General features: G+C 48.1%; 1 protein-coding gene across 1 annotated transcript; it reads right to left on the bottom strand.

The window, feature by feature from the left end:
* Nucleotides 1-18,233: 18,233 nt before the first annotated feature.
* LOC147972346 (uncharacterized) lies at nucleotides 18,234-18,782 on the bottom strand. The gene has a single exon (XM_087524301.1). The coding sequence runs from the start codon at nucleotides 18,780-18,782 to the stop codon at nucleotides 18,234-18,236; it is 549 nt and encodes a 182-aa protein (XP_087380427.1).
* Between the last annotated feature and the right edge of the window lie 2,060 nt (nucleotides 18,783-20,842).

Genomic DNA, 20,842 nt, shown 5'->3' on the forward strand with positions numbered 1-20,842 from the left:
CTCGACACCTCCTGTTATTCTCCACAGACTACAGCCCCACGCCGCAACAAAACCAGTTATAACCCTTCTCCTCCTCTCAATCTGCGACTCCACTGCCACGTTTTCCCATCCCCGAGTCGTTCCCATCCGGGGCCTCGCCGCCGTCCACCGCCTCGCTGCGTTCGGTGCGGCATGGTCAACAAACGAGAGTCATTGGAAGAGGACTTTACGTGGAGAGCCTGACGGCTGGGACCCACGAGGTCCATGGTCGCACGCAAGGAAAATTCCTCCTTATTAAGCTGAAAAAAATGTTTCCTCCACCTGACAGCTGGGACCCACCGGTTGTATCTTCGCACAAAAGGAAGTGCCTCCTTGTTTTGTGAAAAAAACTATTCATCCCGTTGACAGCTGGGACCCGTCAGATTTGGTGACTGACTTGTGGGCCTACTAAGCAGACGTGTATGCATGGCTTTGTCAACTTAATCAACAAATGATTCTAGCAGCTGGACCATTGGATGTTAATCCAACAGCCGTGCTCCTTCTTCAACCTCTGTTCTTGCTCCTGTCTCCCATGGGCTGCACCGCGGCTGTGCTGCCGCGCACCCGAACCAGTGAAGTTTCCCACTCCTCTCCATCTGCTACTCCACTGCAGCTTAATAAATAGTAACATCTTCGGTTTTAGCCTGGTTTTCTGTAGATTAACCAGGCAATTCTCTTCTTATTAATTAATCGACGAGGCAATTCTTTCGCCTTCGTTTCGAAAAAAATAGTAACGTCTAACTGAGCCAGTTAGCTAGATGCGTACACTTGGTGTAGTGTAACGCCCCGAGACCAATGCTCGAGAAGAATTCCTTATGTTCCGGGTTTTGCCATGTGTTTTTTGTGCCTGCCCTTTTATTTTTGTGGTTTGCATCATGTCATCATGCCATCATCTCATAAATCTTTTGCACCTCAACTAAATAAATGGCATGGATCTTTGATTCATTTAAACCGTGGGAATTCACGTGATTATTTCTCTTTATAACATATCCTCCCAATATTAGGGGGCTATAATAAATATTCCATTCTTTTGGAATTAACCGTTGACACACTTGCAAATAAATCCCAATGCCTTGGTTATCTCAATTCTTGGTCTCCGACTTGTCCTCATTTTTCTTTTATCGTTTTATCGAGGCTCTTCCTAGATGTTCTACATTTTTGGAAACTTCAGATCCATACTCCTTTCAAACGAGTTGAATTAAATTCAAATACATTTGAATTTATTCTTTCAATCTTGGTCTTTCCTAATTTTCTCGGTCCTAACATATTTTTGTGAGTCCGGGAAAACTGTCCACGCGTCCAACTTCGTCCCCTATCCTCTCTTTCTTTTCTTCCTTATCTCTGTTTTTTTCTCTTTTGAGTGGGAGAGAGGGTGCCCAACAGGCCATTTAGGCCTAGCTGCACCTCAGGCCAGCCGCAGCCCACTTGGGCCTCCCTAGGCCCACCCCAGCGCTGGCCTCTAAGGCCCAGCCGCCGCACCAGCTCCATAACCCTAGCTACCCCGATCCCCTCCACTCAATCCCCATCTCACCCTCTCGTTCCTGTACGCCGCCGCACAACGCACGCATCGTGCCAGGAAGACTGGCTCGATCCCCCTCCTCTTTCTTCGATCTCCCAGCGCCGCCAACCTCCTCTTCCCGATCTCCTTCCTCCTCTCATTCGACCCCACACGCAGGAGCCCACGTCAGCCTCTCCTTCCCCGGCGACCTGCACTGCACCTTTGCTGTCGATGCCCTTGCCCGGATCCTCGTTGCCTCCCCGCCATGGCGCCCGCGCCGGCGACCTCGCAGGTCGCTGCCTCACACCATGTTCATCTTCCCAAAGTCCATCTTCCCAGAGTCCCAGCGCCCAATCCCCTCCATGCCGCCGACGACGATCGAGCCTCCCCCGGCGCGCCCCTGCACCGGTCCCTACCGCGCCCCTGCATTGAGCAGCCAGAGCCGTGTCGCCGGATCCTGTTCGCTGCTGCTTCATCCGCCGTCCCCGGCCTCCAGCCTTCACGCATCGTCTCTGCATCTGGGTGGCTGTAGTGCCTTCTTCCCCTCCGCTGCTTGTGCTCCTTCCTCGCACGTGAACGGGCAGATGCCCCCTCCTCCTGTCTGCACCATGCCATGGCCCTCCTGAGGCCAACACCGCACAACGTCTGGGTTGGCCTTCTCCTCTGCTATGCATCACATCGTTGCTCGTTGCATGCCAAGACCACCTCCATGGTACTCGTCAAGTACACCATCGGCAAGACCATATGGATGATCGTACTAGAATAGACCGAAACGCTTCCTCTACGTCCCGTGCACGACCACGGGGATTCACCAAGTACCTTCGGATGCGCCAAGTTCGTCTACACAAAACGCAAAGTACCACTCATGTCGGCAAGACCCGCAAGTCGGACCCCGAACAATCGATGTCTCGTGGACCGTGTACAACTACCGTCACAAGAACGGGACCGGAAAGTCCAAAGACCCCAAGTACCACGACACCGATGACATGTACATCTACGTAAAATTGTGCAACTAAGAACGTGAACGACTACCACCGCCAATATCACAAGTACCTCTACCGTCGTCATGCACCCCTACTTCCACTACCGAACGTTCCCGAGAACGTCTACTTCCCCTACACCGCTTTGAACTTGAACCCCTCCGATAACGCATGCTTCGAAGGTATAACCCCAAGACGACCATCCGAGAACATTTGCATGTGTTGTATGAGATGCACCCGTCGTCTGCACCGTGTCCGAGTTGTCACTTTCTCGGTCCTCCTCTTTTGCCGTCGTCGACCCGTGGGAACCCGGAATCCGGGATCACCCCACCATCTTTTGCACGCATCCGCACACTTCTCCTTTGCATCAGTATCTCAATCGAGTTACCGGAACCGGAACGTTGCAGTGGCACCGTTTTCGTTATCGTTGTCGTGGCACCCCTTTTCTTTCCACCACGGTGTCAAATGCTCCTTAATATGCTCTTATCCACATTCTCATAAATATGGCTTAAAACTTGAACATGTCATCCGCATCATGTTAACAACATTAAGATGGTTTAAATTGTGTTTGCTTTAATTTGCTAAATGCATATGGGGACTCACCGGATTCGTTATTTGTTATATCCAGCCCCATTTAAATTGTTTAGATGGTGTAGTTTTGTTATGCCTCACCTCTTGCCATGTTAACCAACATTTAATATTGGTGGATACATAACCGAGAGAGAACTAAATAATGGATGTGGTGTTCCGTCAATATGCAACCTGTTGCATATTGAGCTCCACTTAATTTGTAGTTTTGGTTGTTGCACTTTGCCATGTCATGCATATTTAATCCGGACATGCATCATACTTGGTTGTGCATCATGCCATGCTTATGTGTTGGTTGTTTACCTTGTTGTTTGTGTCTTTTCCGGTGTTGCTTCTTCGGGTTAGTTCCGTTAACGTCGCGTTTGTGAGGACCCGATTGACTACGTCCGTTTGTCTTCTTCATGGACTCGTTCTTCTTCCTTGCGGGATTTCAGGCAAGATGACCATACCCTCGAAATCACTTCTATCTTTTCTTGCTAGTTGCTCGCTCTTTTGCTATGCCTATGCTGCGATACCTACCACTTGCTTATCGTGCATCCCATATTATTGAACCAAGCCTCTGACCTACCTTGTGCTAGCAAACCGTTGTTTGGCTGTGTTACCGCTTTGCTCAGCCCCTCTTATAGCGTTGTTAGTTGCAGGTGAAGATTGAAGTTTGTTCCTTGTTAGAACATGGAGATATTGTTCCTTGTTGGAACATGTTTACTTGTTGGGATATCACAATATCTCTTATTTAATTAATGCATCTATATACTTGGTAAAGGGTGGAAGGCTTGGCCTTATGCCTGGTGTTTTGTTCCACTCTTGCCGCCCTAGTTTCCGTCATATCGGTGTTATGTTCCCGGATTTTGCGTTCCTCACGCGGTTGGGTTATAATGGGAACCCCTTGACAGTTCGCCTTGAATAAAACTCCTCCAGCAAGGCCCAACTTTGGTTTTACCATTTGCCACCTAGCCTTTTCTTTCCCTTGAGTCGGCCGGCTCAAGGGTCATCTTTATTTAACCCCCCCGGGCCAGTGCTTCTCTAAGTGTTGGTCCAACTGAGTGATGTCCGAGGCTACCAGGTGCAACTCTGGGCTGGCTTACCCGACGTCTTGCTCATCCGGTGTGCCCTGAGAACGAGATATGTGCAGCTCCTATCAGGATTTGTCGGCACATCTAGGTGGCTTTGCTGGTCTTGTTTTACCATTGTCAAAATGTCTTGTAACCGGGATTCTGAGCCTGACCGGGTCTTCCCGCTAGAAGGAATGTCCTTCGTTGACCGTGAGAGCTTGTGATGGGCTAAGTTGGGACACCCCTGCAGGGATTTGAACTTTTGAAAGCCGTGCCCGCGGTTATGGGCAGATGGGAATTTGTTAATGTCCGGTTGTAGAAAACCTGAAGTTGACCTTAATTAAAATACATCAACTGCGTGTGTAACCGTGATGGTCTCTTCTCAGCGGGGTCCGGGAAGTGAACACAGTGTTGGAGTTATGCTTGACATAGGTTGTTCTAGGATCACTTCTTGATCATAGTTTTATCGACCGTGCTTTGCCTTCTCTTCTCGCTCTCATTTGCGTATGTTAGCCACCATATATGCTAGTCGCTTGCTGCAGCTCCACCTCATACATGTTACCCTTCCTATAAGCTTAAATAGTCTTGATCGCGAGGGTGCGAGATTGCTGAGTCCCCGTGACTCACAGATACTTCCAAAACCAGTTTGCAGGTTTCGATGTTACCGAGCAGGAGATGCAACCAAGCTCAAGGAGGAGCCCGATGAAGATCTTGTCCTTTGTTGTTTCGCTCTAGTTGATCAGTAGTGGAGCCCAGTTGGGGTCGATCGGGGATCTGTGTAGCTTTTGGGGTAGTCTTCTTTTATTTTGGTTCCGTAGTCGGACCTTGTTTGTATCTGGTTGATGTAATGCTTTATTCATGTAATTGTGTGAAGTGGCGATTGTAAGCCAACTATGTATCTCTTTCCCTTATGTATTACATGGGTTGTGTGAAGATTACCTCACTTGCGACATTGCTTTCAATGCGGTTATGCCTCTAAGTCGTGCTTCGACACGTGGGAGATATAGCCGCATCGAGGGCATTACAAGTTGGTAATCAGAGCCTTCCCCGACCTTAGGAGCCCCCACTGCTTGATCAAATTAGCAGTCGTTGTTGAGTCTAGAAAAATGTTTTGAGTCATTTAGGAATTATATATCGGAGAGTTTAGGAATTCCTTTTACTCCCCAGTCCCTTCATCGCTCTGGTAAGGCATCCTGATGTAGAGTTTTGACTCTTCTCTTCTCAAATTTCATGAAATTTTTTTAGGATCACGCGGGTATCTTGGAATCACTCTGATGGTTTTGTGACGAGAACATTGTTCTTGGTGCCTCCTGACATTTAGGGGTTGTGGCAGTGTCCCGGGGAGTTGAGCTCCGAGGTGTTGTCGTCACAATTTTATCGTTGCGGTTCTGGAATACCTGAGTTTAGTTTCGCCGATATCGAAAATCTCTTTTATGCAGTTGTTGGTGAGATAACCTCGACGCCACCCAGTACTGGGGCGGGAGTTCAGGAGTATTGCCATAACTCGTATAACGGATGCTTTTCGAAGGTTGAGGTATATGATTTCCGAAGGTTTCTTGGTTATGTGTTGAAGGATGGATACAGCTGGATGTAGGATTTGCTAGTTTTGGGTGAGATATTATGCTTCCCCTGTATCCCCAACACCTGATTGCATAACCGGAAAATTTTGGGAGTTTATAAGTGGGAATTCATGTAGCTCTTAGGATATCTTTTCAACAGATGTATGATATGAGATTGGGGTTCGATGTCTAGTGGTCCGCCAATCCACGGTTGGTTTTACAGTGGTCTCGTTGTGTCTTAAAGAGTCCTTGGCTATGCCGACTCGGGGATGCTTCGTATGTCATGTGCACTGCCTTGTACATGATGGTGCTGTACGATCGAGCCCGTGTAGGCCCCACCACGAAAACTTCGGACGAAATCTCTATCATATGTTTGTTCCGGCTTATTCTGCAAGCCATTCCTTGTTTTGTTTTGAGATGTGGTATTCGAGTTGCTTCGAAGTCAAATGTTGATTCCATACCCTTTACCAAACGGTGTTCTCATACTCCAATGTGAATACTAATCCATCTCGATCATCGAGTTTGTCATCTCAATTTCTTTTCAACCGGTGTGCTTCTCTTCAAGCGGATCCGTCCATTTTCAACATCCGCTAGATTCAACCTAAGCTCTCAACGTTGTTGGTTTCATCCATCCCAAGTTGCCTTTGTTTTTCCCACCCTCCCACCCTTGTTTCCTCAAGGACTCAGATTTCTTATTCAAGTATCCTTCTATTGATGGGAAGCCTCTCCATTCCCTTTTCCGTTAATGTTCTTATCTGGTGATTCCCATGAAGATTTTAACGGAGCCTCAAGGTCATCATCCTTAATTCTTTTCTTCTCCGCTGGTTTCAATTCTAGTCTTTCTGTGTTGATCATATTTTTTTCTTGCTTCAAATGTCTTCTCATACCGGTGCTCCTCATATTCATTTCTCGCTATTCAATTGTTCCGGAGTGCTCAAGATATCTCGAAGATTCATGTCTCCACTCTGCAGTCGTTCAAGAGCTTTCAAGGATGTTATCTCATTCAAGCCATTTAATTCAACCGGTGCAATCCTCTCTTTTAAATCATTTCAACGGTGTTTCTTTTGAGTGGGCCCTAACCCATAGGTCTTTTCTCAGGATCTTGCCCGACTCTTCTAATCTTTCCGGAGTTATTCTGTAATTCTTTTCCAAGTTTGACGTAAGAATGATTCATCATCAGTCATATGTATTTCTCCAAGATCTTTCAAATTCTTTTCATAGTTGGCTCAACCTCTTCGCTTTTGTTTCTTCCGGAGTGCCTCAATAATTCATGGTGGTGTCTCTCATCGTCTTTCATAACACTTGAAGACCGAAGAAGAATTTTCCTCCATATATTGCTCCATTCTCTTCAAGGTTCGTGATTCTAGCTTGTTGCCATCCTCTCATAGTTGTTTTTGGATTGTGAGAATCCTTTTCAACTATCCAGAGCAAATTCAAGAGTCTTCTCAATTTGTTATCCGGAGTCCATCAATTCAGGTGTATTCATTCTCAGCTTTCAGTTGTCATTCTCCAATCTTACTGGTGCATCAAGTGATCTCTAATCAGTTCGTGATCCCTTCGTTCTCATGTATCTAAATTTTCTCAAGCATCTTCGTTCATTTGTTAATTCTTCCCGGTGTGTTCTTTATCTTCTCTTCGTTCATGCTTAATTCTTATGGTGGTTTGCTCAAGATTTCTCTTCCGTATCAATCCATTCGTGGTTTCAATCCTACCGGTGGTTCGTTGAAGACCTTCTCAACTTTGTGCTATATCTATCTTAATCCTTTCTACGAGAATAAGTAGTGTGCCAAATCCATTGTTTGTCATCAACTTAATTGATGAAGGATAAGCATAATGTAATTCTTATTCTTGTTTCATCGAGTAAATTCAATTCCTTATTCCGGAGGCTCTTCAAATTCTCGGTTTCTTGTTTCATCTTTTCTTTTCTGGAGTTCCAAGTTTCCACTTTATCTCGTCGCAAAGATTCATCTAAGCTTTACAAGGATTCACCTTGTGTTTTCAACTTATCTTTCCTTTAGTTTGATCATCCTTTCATTTACCGGAGTTCTTCATGGAGGCTCTACATGATGTTTCATAAAGGATTTAATTCCTTCTCCAAGTTGTCATCGAGATTCTTTTTAAGGAGCTCAAGCATTTGTTCATCTTGCAATCCAGAGTGCATTTCTTTCTACCGTATCATTAGAGGTGGTATTATGTCATTCTTGATAATTTTCCCTCGTGTTTCATGATTCACAAGTTAACAAGAATGAGATATCTTAAATCCATCTATCTCTTCTTTGAAGTTATCTTGGGTTATATTTCATCTAAAACTTTCCCTAAGGATTGTTTGCTAATTATGGTGCTTATAAATGACTCAAGTTCTTTTATCCTCCCGGTGAAATAAGTTTTTTCTCGTCTCCTTGTTCATATCAATCCAATTCTTTCACCCGTGAGTGGCAGGTTGTCACCTCATAATTTGAGATGTATTCCATAAGCCCACATCAAGCTTATTTTTTTCGTTGTTGGCTTTCCAACAATTCCGTTCGACCATTCTCCTAAGTATGCCTTTTCTAGCTCTTTTGTGGCAGGAGTTGCCATTTTCTTCTCCGTTCTTGTGTTCCGACGATCCAACTTCTATTCTTTCATTCCGGAGGCATTGTGCTATTGCTTCCTTCAACCATCATCTCGTTTCATCAAAGATCATGTTCTTTCCTGTGCTTATCCATCTAACCGGAGTGTTGTGTCTTCTCTTCTAGTTCTTTTCATCTTATAAAGTCTTGCATCTCTTTTCAATCGGAGTGCTGCCCAAAGTTGTTCCTCCTTGCCCTCTTTTCTAACGGAGTGTTTTCAACTTCGTTCATCTCCGTTGTATTCTTTTCTCTAAATGGTTTAACCTCTCAAGGTTCGTGGTTTCACTAGTTTGTCAGAGAAGCAACTTAGTTTTACCTGTTCTCTTCCTCTTCCTTTTCCCTCCGGTGCCGTCCTAGATCTCGGGACGAGATCCTCTCGTAGTGGTGGAGTGTTGTAACGCCCCGAGACCGATGCTCGAGAAGACTTCCTTATGTTCCGGGTTTCGCCATGTGTTTTTTGTGCCTGCCCTTTTATTTTTGTGCTTTGCATCACGTCATCATGCCATCATCTCATAAATCTTTTGCACCTCAACTAAATAAATGGCATGGATCTTTGATTCATTTAAACCGAGGGAATTCACGTGGTTATTTCTCTTTATAACATATCCTCCCAATATTAGGGGGCTATAATAAATATTCCATTCTTTTGGAATTAACCGTTGACACACTTGCAAATAAATCCCAATGCCTTGGTTATCTGAATTCTTGGTCTCCGACTTGTCCTCATTTTTCTTTTATCGTTTTATCGAGGCTCTTCCTAGATGTTCTACATTTTTGGAAACTTCGGATCCATACTCCTTTCAAACGAGTTGAATTAAATTCAAATACATTTGAATTTATTCTTTCAATCTTGGTCTTTCCTAATTTTCTCGGTCCTAACATATTTTTGTGAGTCCGGGAAAACTATCCGCGCATCCAACTTCGTCCCCTATCCTCTCTTTCTTTTCTTCCTTATCTCTGTTTTTTTCTCATTTGAGTGGGAGAGAGGGTGCCCAACAGGCCATTTAGGCCCAGCTGCACCTCAGGCCAGCCGCAGCCCACTTGGACCTCCCTAGGCCCACCCTAGTGCTGGCCTCTAAGGCCCAGCCGCCCCACCAGCTCCATAACCCTAGCTACCCCGATCCCCTCCACTCGATCCCCATCTCTCCCTCTCGTTCCTGTACGCCGCCGCACAATGCACGCATCGTGCCAGGAAGACTGGCTCGATCCCCCTCCTCTTTCTTCGATCTCGCAGCGCCGCCAACCTCCTCTTCCCGATCTCCTTCCTCCTCTCGTTCGACCCCACACGCAGGAGCCCGCGTCGGCCTCTCCTTCCCCTGCAACCTGCACTGCGCCTCTGCTGTCGATGCCCTTGCCCGGATCCTCGTTGCCTCCCCGCCATGGCGCCCGCACCGGCGACCTCGCAGGTCGCTGCCTCACACCATGTTCATCTTCCCAGAGTCCATCTTCCCAGAGTCCCAGTGCCCAATCCCCTCCAGGCCGCCGAAGACGACCGAGCCTCCCTCGGCGCGCCCCTGCACCAGTCCCTGCCGCGCCCCTGCATCAAGCAGCCAGAGCCGTGTCGCCGGATCCTGTTCGCTGCTGCTTCGTCCGCCTCCCCGGCCTCCAGCCTTCACGCATCGTCTCTGCATCTGGGTGGCTGTAGTGCCTTCTTCCCCTCCGCTGCTTGTGCTCCTTCCTCACGCGCGAACGGGCAGATGCCCCCTCCTCCTGTCTGCACCACGCCATGGCCCTCCTGAGGCCAACACCGCACAACGTTTGGGTTGGCCTTCTCCTTGTCTATGCACCACATCGTTGCTCGTTGCATGCCAAGACCGCCTCCATGGTACTCGTCAAGTACACCATCGGCAAGACCATATGGATGCTCGTACTAGAACAGACCGAAACGCTTCCTCTACGACCCGTGCACGACTATGGGGATTCACCAAGTACCTTCGGATGCGCCAAGTTCGTCTACACAAAACGCAAAGTACCACTCATGTCGGCAAGACCCGCAAGTCGGACCCCGAACAATCGATGTCTCGTGGACCGTGTACAACTACCGTCACAAGAACGGGACCGGAAAGTCCAAAGACCCCAAGTACCACGACACCGATGACATGTACATCTATGTAAAATTGTGCAACTAAGAACGTGAACGACTACCACCGGCAAGATCACGAGTACCTCTACCGTCGTCATGTACCCCTACTTCCACTATCGAACGTTCCCGAGAACGTCTACTTCCCCTACACCGCTTTGAACTTGAACCCCCTCCGATAACGCACGCTTCGAAGGTATAACCCCGAGACGACCGTCCGAGAACGTTTGCATGTGTTGTATGAGATGCACCCGTCGTCTGCACCGTGTCCGAGTTGTCACTTGCTCGGTCCTCCTCTTTTGCCGTCGTCGACCCGTGGGAACCCGGAATTCGGGATCGCCCCACCATCTTTTGCACGCATCCGCACAGTTCTCCTTTGCATCGGTATCTCAATCGAGTTACCGGAACCGGAACGTTGCAGTGGCACTATTTTCATTATCGTTGCCGTGGCACCCCTTCTCTTTCCACCACGGTGTCAAATGCTCCTTAATATGCTCTTATCAACATTCTCATAAATATGGCTTAAAACTTGAACATGTCATCTGCATCATGTTAACAACATTAAGATGGTTTAAATTGTGTTTGCTTTAATTTGCTAAATGCATATGGGGATTCACCGGATTCGTTATTTGTTATATCCGACCGCATTTAAATTGTTTAGATGGTGTAGTTTTGTTATGCCTCACCTCTTGCCATGTTAACCAACATTTAATATTGGTGGATACATAACCGAGAGAGAACTAAATAATGGATGTGGTGTTCCATCAATATGCAACCCGTTGCATATTGAGCTCCACTTAATTTGTAGTTTTGGTTGTTGCACTTTGCCATGTCATGCATATTTAAACCGGACATGCATCATACTTGGTTGTGCATCATGCCATGCTTATGTGTTGGTTGTTTACCTTGTTGTTTGCGTCTTTTCCAGTGTTGCTTCTTCGGGTTAGTTCCGTTAACGTCGCGTTTGTGAGGACCCGTTCGACTACGTCCGTTTGTCTTCTTCATGGACTCGTTCTTCTTCCTTGTGGGATTTCAGGCAAGATGACCATACCCTCGAAATCACTTCTATCTTTGCTTGCTAGTTGCTCGCTCTTTTGCTATGCCTATGCTGCGATACCTACCACTTGCTTATCGTGCCTCCCATATTGTTGAACCAAGCCTCTAACCTACCTTGTCCTAGCAAACCGTTGTTTGGCTGTGTTACCGCTTTGCTCAGCCCCTCTTATAGCGTTGTTAGTTGCAGGTGAAGATTGAAGTTTGTTCCTTGTTGGAACATGTTTACTTGTTGGGATATCACACTATCTCTTATTTAATTAATGCATCTATATACTTGGTAAAGGGTGGAAGGCTCGGCCTTATGCCTGGTGTTTTGTTCCACTCTTGCCGCCCTAGTTTCCGTCATATCGGTGTTATGTTCCTGGATTTTGCGTTCCTCACGCGGCTGGGTTATAATGGGAACCCTTTGACAGTTCGCCTTGAATAAAACTCCTCCAGCAAGGCCCAACTTTGGTTTTACCATTTGCCACCTAGCCTTTTCTTTCCCTTGAGTCGGCCGGCTCAAGGGTCATCTTTATTTAACCCCCCCGGGCCAGTGCTTCCCTAAGTGTTGGTCCAACTGAGCGATGTCCGAGGCTACCAGGGGCATCTCTGGGCTGGCTTACATGACGTCTTGCTCAGCCGGTGTGCCCTGAGAATGAGATATGTGCAGCTCCTATCGGGATTTGTCAGCACATCTGGGTGGCTTTGCTGGTCTTGTTTTACCATTGTCGAAATGTCTTGTAACCGGGATTCCGAGCCTGGTCGGGTCTTCCCGCTAGAAGGAATATCCTTCGTTGACCGTGAGAGCTTGTGATGGGCTAAGTTGGGACACCCCTGCAGGGATTTGAACTTTCAAAAGCTATGCGGTTATGGGCAGATGGGAATTTGTTAATGTCCGGTTGTAGAAAACCTGAAGTTGACCTTAATTAAAATACATCAATTGCATGTGTAACCGTGATGGTCTCTTCTCGGCGGGGTCCGGGAAGTGAACACGATGTTGGAGTTATGCTTGACGTAGGTTGTTCTAGCATCACTTCTTGATCATAGTTTTATTGACCGTGCTTTGCCTTCTCTTCTCGCTCTCATTTGCGTATGTTAGCCACCATATATGCTAGTCGCTTGCTGCAGCTCCACCTCATACATGTTACCCTTCCTATAAGCTTAAATAGTCTTGATCGCGAGGGTGCGAGATTGCTGAGTCCCCGTGACTCACAGATACTTCCAAAACCAGTTTGCAGGTGTCGATGTTACCGAGCAGGTGATGCAACCAAGCTCAAGGAGGAGCCCGATGAAGATCTTGTCCTTTGTTGTTTCGTTCTAGTTGATCAGTAGTGGAGCCCAGTTGGGGTCGATCAGGGATCTGTGTAGCTTTTGGGGTAGTCTTCTTTTATTTTGGTTCCGTAGTCGGACCTTGTTTGTATCTGCTTGATGTAATGCTTTATTCATGTAATTGTGTGAAGTGGCGATTGTAAGCCAACTATGTATCTCTTTCCCTTATGTATTACATGGGTTGTGTGAAGATTACCTCACTTGCGACATTGCTTTCAATGCAGTTATGCCTCTAAGTCGTGCTTCAACACGTGGGAGATATAGCCGCATCGAGGGCGTTACATGTAGTAGGATCTTTATTTAGTTTGATGCATACACTTGTTCTTTTTTGGTAGCCCTTTTGTAATGATGGCTGATGTTTGGTTTGGAAGAGAGAGCTGCGTCTTCACTCTTCTGGCCTCCTTACTACTTCTGTTGCACCCCCAGCCCTGGTTGCTGCTGCTGCTGCTGTTTTCAATGTACAATCAGTAGTATAGTTCGTCTGTTGGTTGAATAAATGTGTTGTTAGAGTGACAAACACAATGTTTTGGAAGTTGTTGCATGGTTCGATCCTTTAGTGCCCCGTACCGTACGTAGCGCATACTATTTATCATACGGAACACATTTTTTTTGAAACTCGGAACACATTTTCCACGTGTTGATAACAAGGATCCCACTGATGAAGGCCCAATAGAGAAGCCCATAATTAATTGGAAGGGAGGCTCTCACATGAATCTGGCCCAGGTACATGCTCATGGTCCCCTAAACATAAATAAGTAAATAAATAAAGTTAAATGCTCATGCACCAGTTCTTTGGGAAAATAGGTAGCCCAGTATTTCTTTTTGAAGAATACTCAAGCTAGGCCTATTTGTTTTCTTCGAATTACTGGGCTGCAAATCTTTCAAGACGAGGAGGGATGCATTCCGGCCTGGCTTAAGAGTATGGTCAATGTCTGTTAAAAGTAATATCAAAAGGGGTTGAAAATTCCAAAAAAATTATAGCAAATGGGATATAAGTTTCTTTTTTTTGTTTTTGTTCTTCACTGATATCTTATACGTATTTCATTGGATTTAACATGACATAGTACTAATTTATTTTTAAATTTGTTTTAGTATGGCTATGAATTTTTGGATTAAGAATATTTCGTTCCCTAGCAAAAATTTGCGAACTTTCAAAATTTCCCACATATTTAGTTAATTTTTTTACCCTGGTACTGACCAGAAAATGGCCAGCAATTCTAAAAATGGGAAACGGGCTGCAATAAATTCCATATGAATTAGAAAATGAGTAAAAATTATAAAAATAATAGCAAATGGGCTGTACACGCCACAGATTTCGAGGCTGACTTGTTTACGCAAGGCTTTGTCAGTGAACACACGATTCTAGCAGCAGTTAGTGTTGGATGTCCATCCAACGGCCGACGTGCTTCTTCAATCTCTGATCTTCCTGCTCCAGCCGCCTAAACTAGCGCCGGCGGGATTGCCAGCTCCCTCCTCTTGTGGCCCGCTGTGATGCCGCACAGGCTTCCCCGGCCCACCCTAGTCCCTCCGCTGGCCTGGCCGCACGCAATCAGGTGCCTCCTTATTACACGAAAAAAATGATTCCTCCCACTAACGTCTGGGGTGCACCAGTTGGGAGGCTGACCTGTGGGCCTACTAAGTTGACGCGTACGCAGGGCTTGTCAACTTAGTCAACAAACGATTCTAGCAGCAGTAACCATTGGATTTGAATCGAACGGTCCTGCTGCTTCTTCAATCGTTGCTCTTCTTGCACCAGCCGCCCAAACCAGTGCCGGGGAGACCGCCTGCTCCTGGCTCCAGTGGCCGGCTGTGCTGCCGATGGGTCCTCATGGCCCCCTACTACTCCCACCGCTAGCCAGGCCCTGCGGCGATGGGAGCCTCACACCGCAGCCGAACCAATGAACCCTTGTACTCCTCTCCGCGTGGGCATCCACTGCCGCGTCTTCCCCGGCTCCGCGTCGTCCCCTTCCTAGGCCTTGCCATCGTCCACCGCCTTGGTGCTCTCGGCGCGGCGTGGTCAACGTGGTCAACGACATTCCATCAGAAGCGTATTGTACGTGGAGAGGCTGACAGCTGGGTCCATGGCCACAGCCCAGTTTTTTTGTGATTTTACAAGTAAGTCGCTTTGTCAGGCCTGTTGGGCTGCAAATCTTTCAAGACGAGGAGAGCTTTCATTCGGCTGGCCTAGAAAATGGCCCATCAGTAATGAGAAATGGGCTGTACATTTTTAAAACACATCAAACGGGCAATTAGTTTCAAATATCTTTTTTTCATTTTGAGATTTGAAATTACATTAATTTTTAGCCGTGGAGAATTTGTTGGATTTTATATTGATATAAATTTATTTTTAAAATCAGTTTGAATGTGAGTCGAAATTTTGGGATTAAAAACAGTTCGGACCGCACTGAAATATGCAAAATTTCGTATAATTTTTTAACCGTGGCCACAATATGGGCTGTAATGCTAACAAAAAGAATATGGGCTCCAAAAAAACCTTAATAATTAGCAAATGGGCTGTAAATTATTAGAAATAATGGCAGATGGGCTGTATGCTGTTTTCCATAGATTTGAGGCTTTCCTCAAAAAAAGGTTGACGCACAAGCAGTGACTGTTGGATGGCCATCCAACGGCCATCGTGCTTCTTCAATCTCTGCTCTTCCTGCTCCAACCGCTCAAACAGGCGCCGGCGGGACAGCCTGCTCCCTCCTCCCCACGGCCGGCTCTGCTGCCGCGCAGGCCTCACCGCCCCACCGTACGCCCATCGCTGGCCTAGCCATCCCTCTACTCACCCACACCTGCTGTTATTCTCCGGCGATGTCAGACGAACTAGTAAACCCTCGTACAGTCGTACTCCCCTCCGCATGGGAAACAACTGCCAAGTCTTCCCTGCCTCCATTTCGTTCCCTTCCTATGCCTCGCCGTCGTCCACCGCCCTGGTGCTCTCGGCGCGGCCTAGTCAACATGGTCAACGACCGACATGCATCTGAAGTGGACTTTATGTGGAGAGGCCGACAGTTGGGTCCACGGCCGCACGCAAGGAAGTGCATCCTTATTACGCGCAAAATAATGATTCCTCCACCTGACATCAGGGACCCACCGAAAGGGCCTTTGTATTTCGCGAAAAAACTTTACCGCTGCTGACAGCTCGGACCCACTAGCTATATCTTCGCATGCAAGGAAGTGCCTTCTTATTACGCATAAAGAAAAATCAATACTCCCCCTATTAGCTGGGACCCAGTATAGTGGCAGGCTAACTTGTGGGCCTACTAAGTTGATGGGGACGGAGGGCTTTGTCAACTTAGTCAATATGCATGATTCTAGGTCCAGTGACCGTACGATGTCCATCCAACGGCCGTAGTGCGTCTTCAACCGCTGGTCTTCTTGCTCCAGCCGCCCAAACCAGCACCGGTCGTGCCTTGTGCTCCTGCCTCCCGTGGCCGGCTGCGATGCGGAGGAGGCCTCACCGCCCCCTACTACTCCCACCGCTGGCCAGGCCATCCCTCTACTCACCCACACCCCCTGTTATTCTACAGCGACGGCAGCCTCACAACACAGCGAACCAGTGAACCCTCGTACTCCTCTACGCGTGGGCATCCACTGCCGCGTCTTCCCCGGCTCCGCGTCGTCCCCTTCCTAGGCCTCACCGTCGTCCACCGCCCTGGTGCTCTCCGCACGGCGTGGTCAACGTGGTGAAGGAATGGCTTCCATCGGACGTGGACTGTACGTGGAGAGGCTGACAGCTGGGTCCACGGCCGTAGCAAGGAAGTGCCTCCTTATTACGTGCAAAATAATTATTCCTCCACCTGACAGCGGGGACCCACCGGATGGGCCACCGTAATTCGCCCCCTGACTGCTGGGACCCACCAGCTACATCTTCGCACGCAAGGAAGTGCCTGACAGTCGGGACCCACCTGGTCGAAGCATACGTAGCGTTGCCATTCTGGTCGCGAATGTGTACGTACATATATACTGGTGGATGTAGAGGCGTGCACGTGTCGTAGTAGAGGCGGCCAGGGTGCAATAAAGAAAATACGGCCACGTATGTGTACATACGGGCGGGGTCTCGAATGCCTACTCGCGCATACGTACGGCCAGGGCTCGTGTACATGGCTGGGTCGGAATGGAGAAACAACATCTTCGTCGTGTTCATGGGGAGGCAACAGAATGCGTCGTGTTCATGGGGAGGCAACGGAATGCGTCGTGTTCATGGGGAGGCAACGGAATGCGTCGTGTTCATCGGGAGGGCTTGGACGGAATAGGCGATGGAAACGAGGCCTGGCGTACCGCAGAACAGAGGAAACGGCCTTGTGTTCGACCGGCCACGTTCGAAACGGGATCTTGTTCATCGGGAGGGGTCTGGCGTACCGCAAAACGGAGGAAACGGACCTCCTACGGTCGAAACTGGGGTCCTGTTGATCGGGAAGGGTGTGGCGTACCGCAAAACGGACGAAACGGACTTGTGTTGGAGCGCTACGGTCGAAACGGGGGTCCTGTTCATCGGGAGGGGTGTGGCGTACCGCAAAACGGGACTCCACGAGATACTGTTCATCTCCATCGTCGACCCCCTCCAGCCTCCACGAGCTACTGTTCATCCACTGTCGACCTCCTCCAGCCTCCACCTGTGACTGTTCATCCACGGGCTCCTGTTCATCCAGCCTCCACCACGTGCTACTCCACCGGCTACTGTTCAACCAGCCCTCTCCACGGGCTCCTATTCAATCACCCCTCCACGGGGCTACTGTTCATCCTGCACTCCACCGTCTACTGTTCATCCTTCCCTCCACGGGGTGGTCCTGTTCATCCAGCTCTCCACAGGGTCCTGTTCATCCAGCCCCAACCGGCTCGATCGATCGGGGTCCTGTTCATCCAGAGGCAACACCATGGGGTCCTGTTCATCCACCCCCACCGGGAACTGTTCATCCACCCCCCCACAACGCTCACTGTTCATCCAGAGGCAGCATCGATCGGCTTCAGTTAGCAGCAGTAGCGAAGGAATCGCTCAATCGGGTTTAGTTAATAGCCATCGATCGATCGCTCGGGTTCGGTAATGCGTAGCCTGCAATGCAATCGCTCGGGTTCAATTAGAGCCCAGCGCCTCACTCGGGTTCAGTTAGAGACAACGCCTCGCTCATACGCGCGTACGTGTACGAGAGAAGCGCGCATCGCTCGACCCCGACCTCCCACCATAACCGGGAACTCCCCAAAATTTTCCTCCCCCTCGCTTCTACCACGGTTTTTCCGTCATGGACGGCCCAAAGAATGTCATGCAGCTGCGTGTCCGGCCCGCCCAGGAAGAAAAGCCCATTTTCTATCATGATTTTTTGTCATAGAAGTAGGAGCCCACCACATCTATGATGATACCGGGTTTTGTCACAATTATCATCATAGAAGTGTCATATGTATCAACAACAACAACAAAGCCTTTAGTCCCAAACAAGTTGGGGTAGGCTAGAGGTGCAACCCATAAGATCTCGCAACCAACTCAAGGCTCTGGCACATGGATAGCAAGCTTCCACGCACCCCTGTCCATAGCTAGCTCTTTGGTGATACTCCAATCCTTCAGGTCTCTCTTAACGGACTCCTCCCATGTCAAATTCGGTCTACCCCGCCCTCTCTTGACATTCTCCACATGCTTTAGCCGTCCACTATGCACCGGAGCTTCTAGAGGCGTGCGCTGAATATGCCCAAACCATCTCAGACGATGTTGGACAAGCTTCTCTTCAATTGGTGCTACCCCAACTCTATCTCGTATATCATCATTCCGGACTCGATCCTTCCTCGTGTGGCCACACATCCATCTCAACATACGCATCTCCGCCACACCTAACTGTTGAACATGTCGCCTTTTAGTCGGCCAACACTCAGCGCCATACAACATTGCGGGTCGAACCGCCGTCCTGTAGAACTTGCCTTTTAGCTTTTGTGGCACTCTCTTGTCACAAGGAATGCCAGAAGCTTGGCGCCACTTCATCCGTCCGGCTTTGATTTGATGGTTCACATCTTCATCAATACCCCCATCCTCCTGCAGCATTGACCCCAAATACCGAAAGGTGTCCTTCTGAGGTACCACGTGGCCATCAAGGCTAACCTCCTCCTCACACCTAGTAGTACTGAAACCGCACATCATGTACTCGGTTTTAGTTCTACTAAGCCTAAACCCTTTCGATTCTAAGGTTTGTCTCCATAACTCTAACTTCCTATTTACCCCCGTCCGACTATCGTCAACTAGCACCACATCATCCGCAAAGAGCATACACCATGGGATATCTCCTTGTATATCCCTTGTGACCTCATCCATCACCAATGCAAAAAGATAAGGGCTCAAAGCTGGCCCCTGATGCATTCCTATCTTAATCGGGAAGTCATCAGTGTCGACATCAATTGTACGAACACTTGTCACAACATTATCATACATGTCCTTGATGAAGGTAATGTACTTTGCTGGGACTTTGTGTTTCTCCAAGGCCCACCACATGACATTCCGCGGTATCTTATCATAGGCCTTCTCCAAGTCAATGAACACCATATGCAAGTCCTTCTTTTGCTCCCTATATCTCTCCATAAGTTGTTGTACCAAGAAAATGGCTTCCATGGTCGACCTCCCAGGCATGAAACCAAACTGATTTTTGGTCACACTTGTCATTCTTCTTAAGCGGTGCTCAATGACTCTCTCCCATAGCTTCATTGTATGGCTCATCAGCTTAATTCCACGGTAATTAGTACAACTCTGAACATCCCCCTTGTTCTTGAAGATTGGTACTAATATACTCCGTCTCCATTCTTCTGGCATCTTGTTTGCCCGAAAAATGAGGTTGAAAAGCTTGGTTAGCCATACTATCGCTATGTCCCCGAGACCTTTCCACACCTCAATGGGGATACAATTAGGGCCCATCGCCTTGCCTCCTTTCATCCTTTTTAAAGCCTCCTTGACCTCAGACTCCTGGATTCGCCGCACAAAACGCATGTTGGTCTCATCAAAGGAGTCGTCCAGTTCAATGGTAGAACTCTCATTCTCCCCATTGAACAGCTTGTCGAAGTACTCCTGCCATCTATGCTTAATCTCCTCGTCCTTCACCAAGAGTTGGCCTGCTCCGTCCTTGATGCATTTGACTTGGCCAATATCCCTCGTCTTCCTCTCTCGGATCTTGGCCATCTTATAGATGTCCCTTTCACCTTCCTTCATGCCTAACCATTGGTAGAGGTCCTCATATGCCCGACCCCTTGCTTCACCAACAGCTCGCTTTGCGGCCTTCTTCGCCATCTTGTACTTCTCTATGTTGTCTGCACTCCTATCCAGGTATAGGCGTTTGAAGAAATCTTTCTTCTCTTTAATCGCCTTCTGGACATCATCATTCCACCACCAGGTATCCTTATCTTCACTTCTCCTTCCCATGGACACTCCAAGTTCCTCCGAGGCCACCTTACGAATGCAAGTCGCCATCTTCGTCCACACATTGTTCGCATCTCCTCCTTCCTCCCAAGGGCTCTCCTTAATGACCCTCTCCTTGAATACTAGAGCTACCTCCCCCTTGAGCTTCCACCACTTCGTTCTAGTGACTTTGGCACGCTTATCCCGCTGGACACGAATCCGAAAGCGGAAGTCAGCAACCACCAGCTTATGCTGGGGTACAACACTCTCTCCAGGTATCACCTTACAGTCTAGGCACGCACGCCTATCTTCTCTTCTCGAGAGGATGAAATCAATCTGGCTAGAGTGTTGGCCACTACTAAAAGTCACCAGATGTGATTCTCTCTTTCTAAAGAGGGTGTTAGCTACAATCATGTTATAGGCTAGAGCAAAGCTTAAGACATCTTCTCCTTCTTGATTCCTGATGCCATAGCCAAAGCCCCCATGCGCCCCTTCAAAACCTATGTTAGATGTACCCACGTGGCCATTGAGGTCTCCTCCTATGAAGAGCTTCTCACCAATCGCTACACTCCTAACCATGTCTTCCAGGCCTTCCTAGAACTCCCTCTTGGTTTTCTCATTATGGCCTACTTGCGGGGCATACGCGCTGATAACATTGAGAACCAAGTCCTCAACTACCAGCTTGACCAGGATAATCCGGTCCCCACGTCTCTTGACGTCTA

Source organism: Triticum urartu, chromosome 5A (genome assembly GCF_056163025.1).
Source record: "Triticum urartu cultivar PI428250 chromosome 5A, HENAU_Tu73, whole genome shotgun sequence".
Lineage (NCBI taxonomy): Eukaryota > Viridiplantae > Streptophyta > Magnoliopsida > Poales > Poaceae > Triticum > Triticum urartu.

What these genes read in the sequence shown, in the direction of transcription:
- LOC147972346 (XM_087524301.1), bottom strand. Translation starts at nt 18,782, where the DNA reads ATGCTGCAGGAGGATGGGGGTATTGATGAAGATGTGAACCATCAAATC.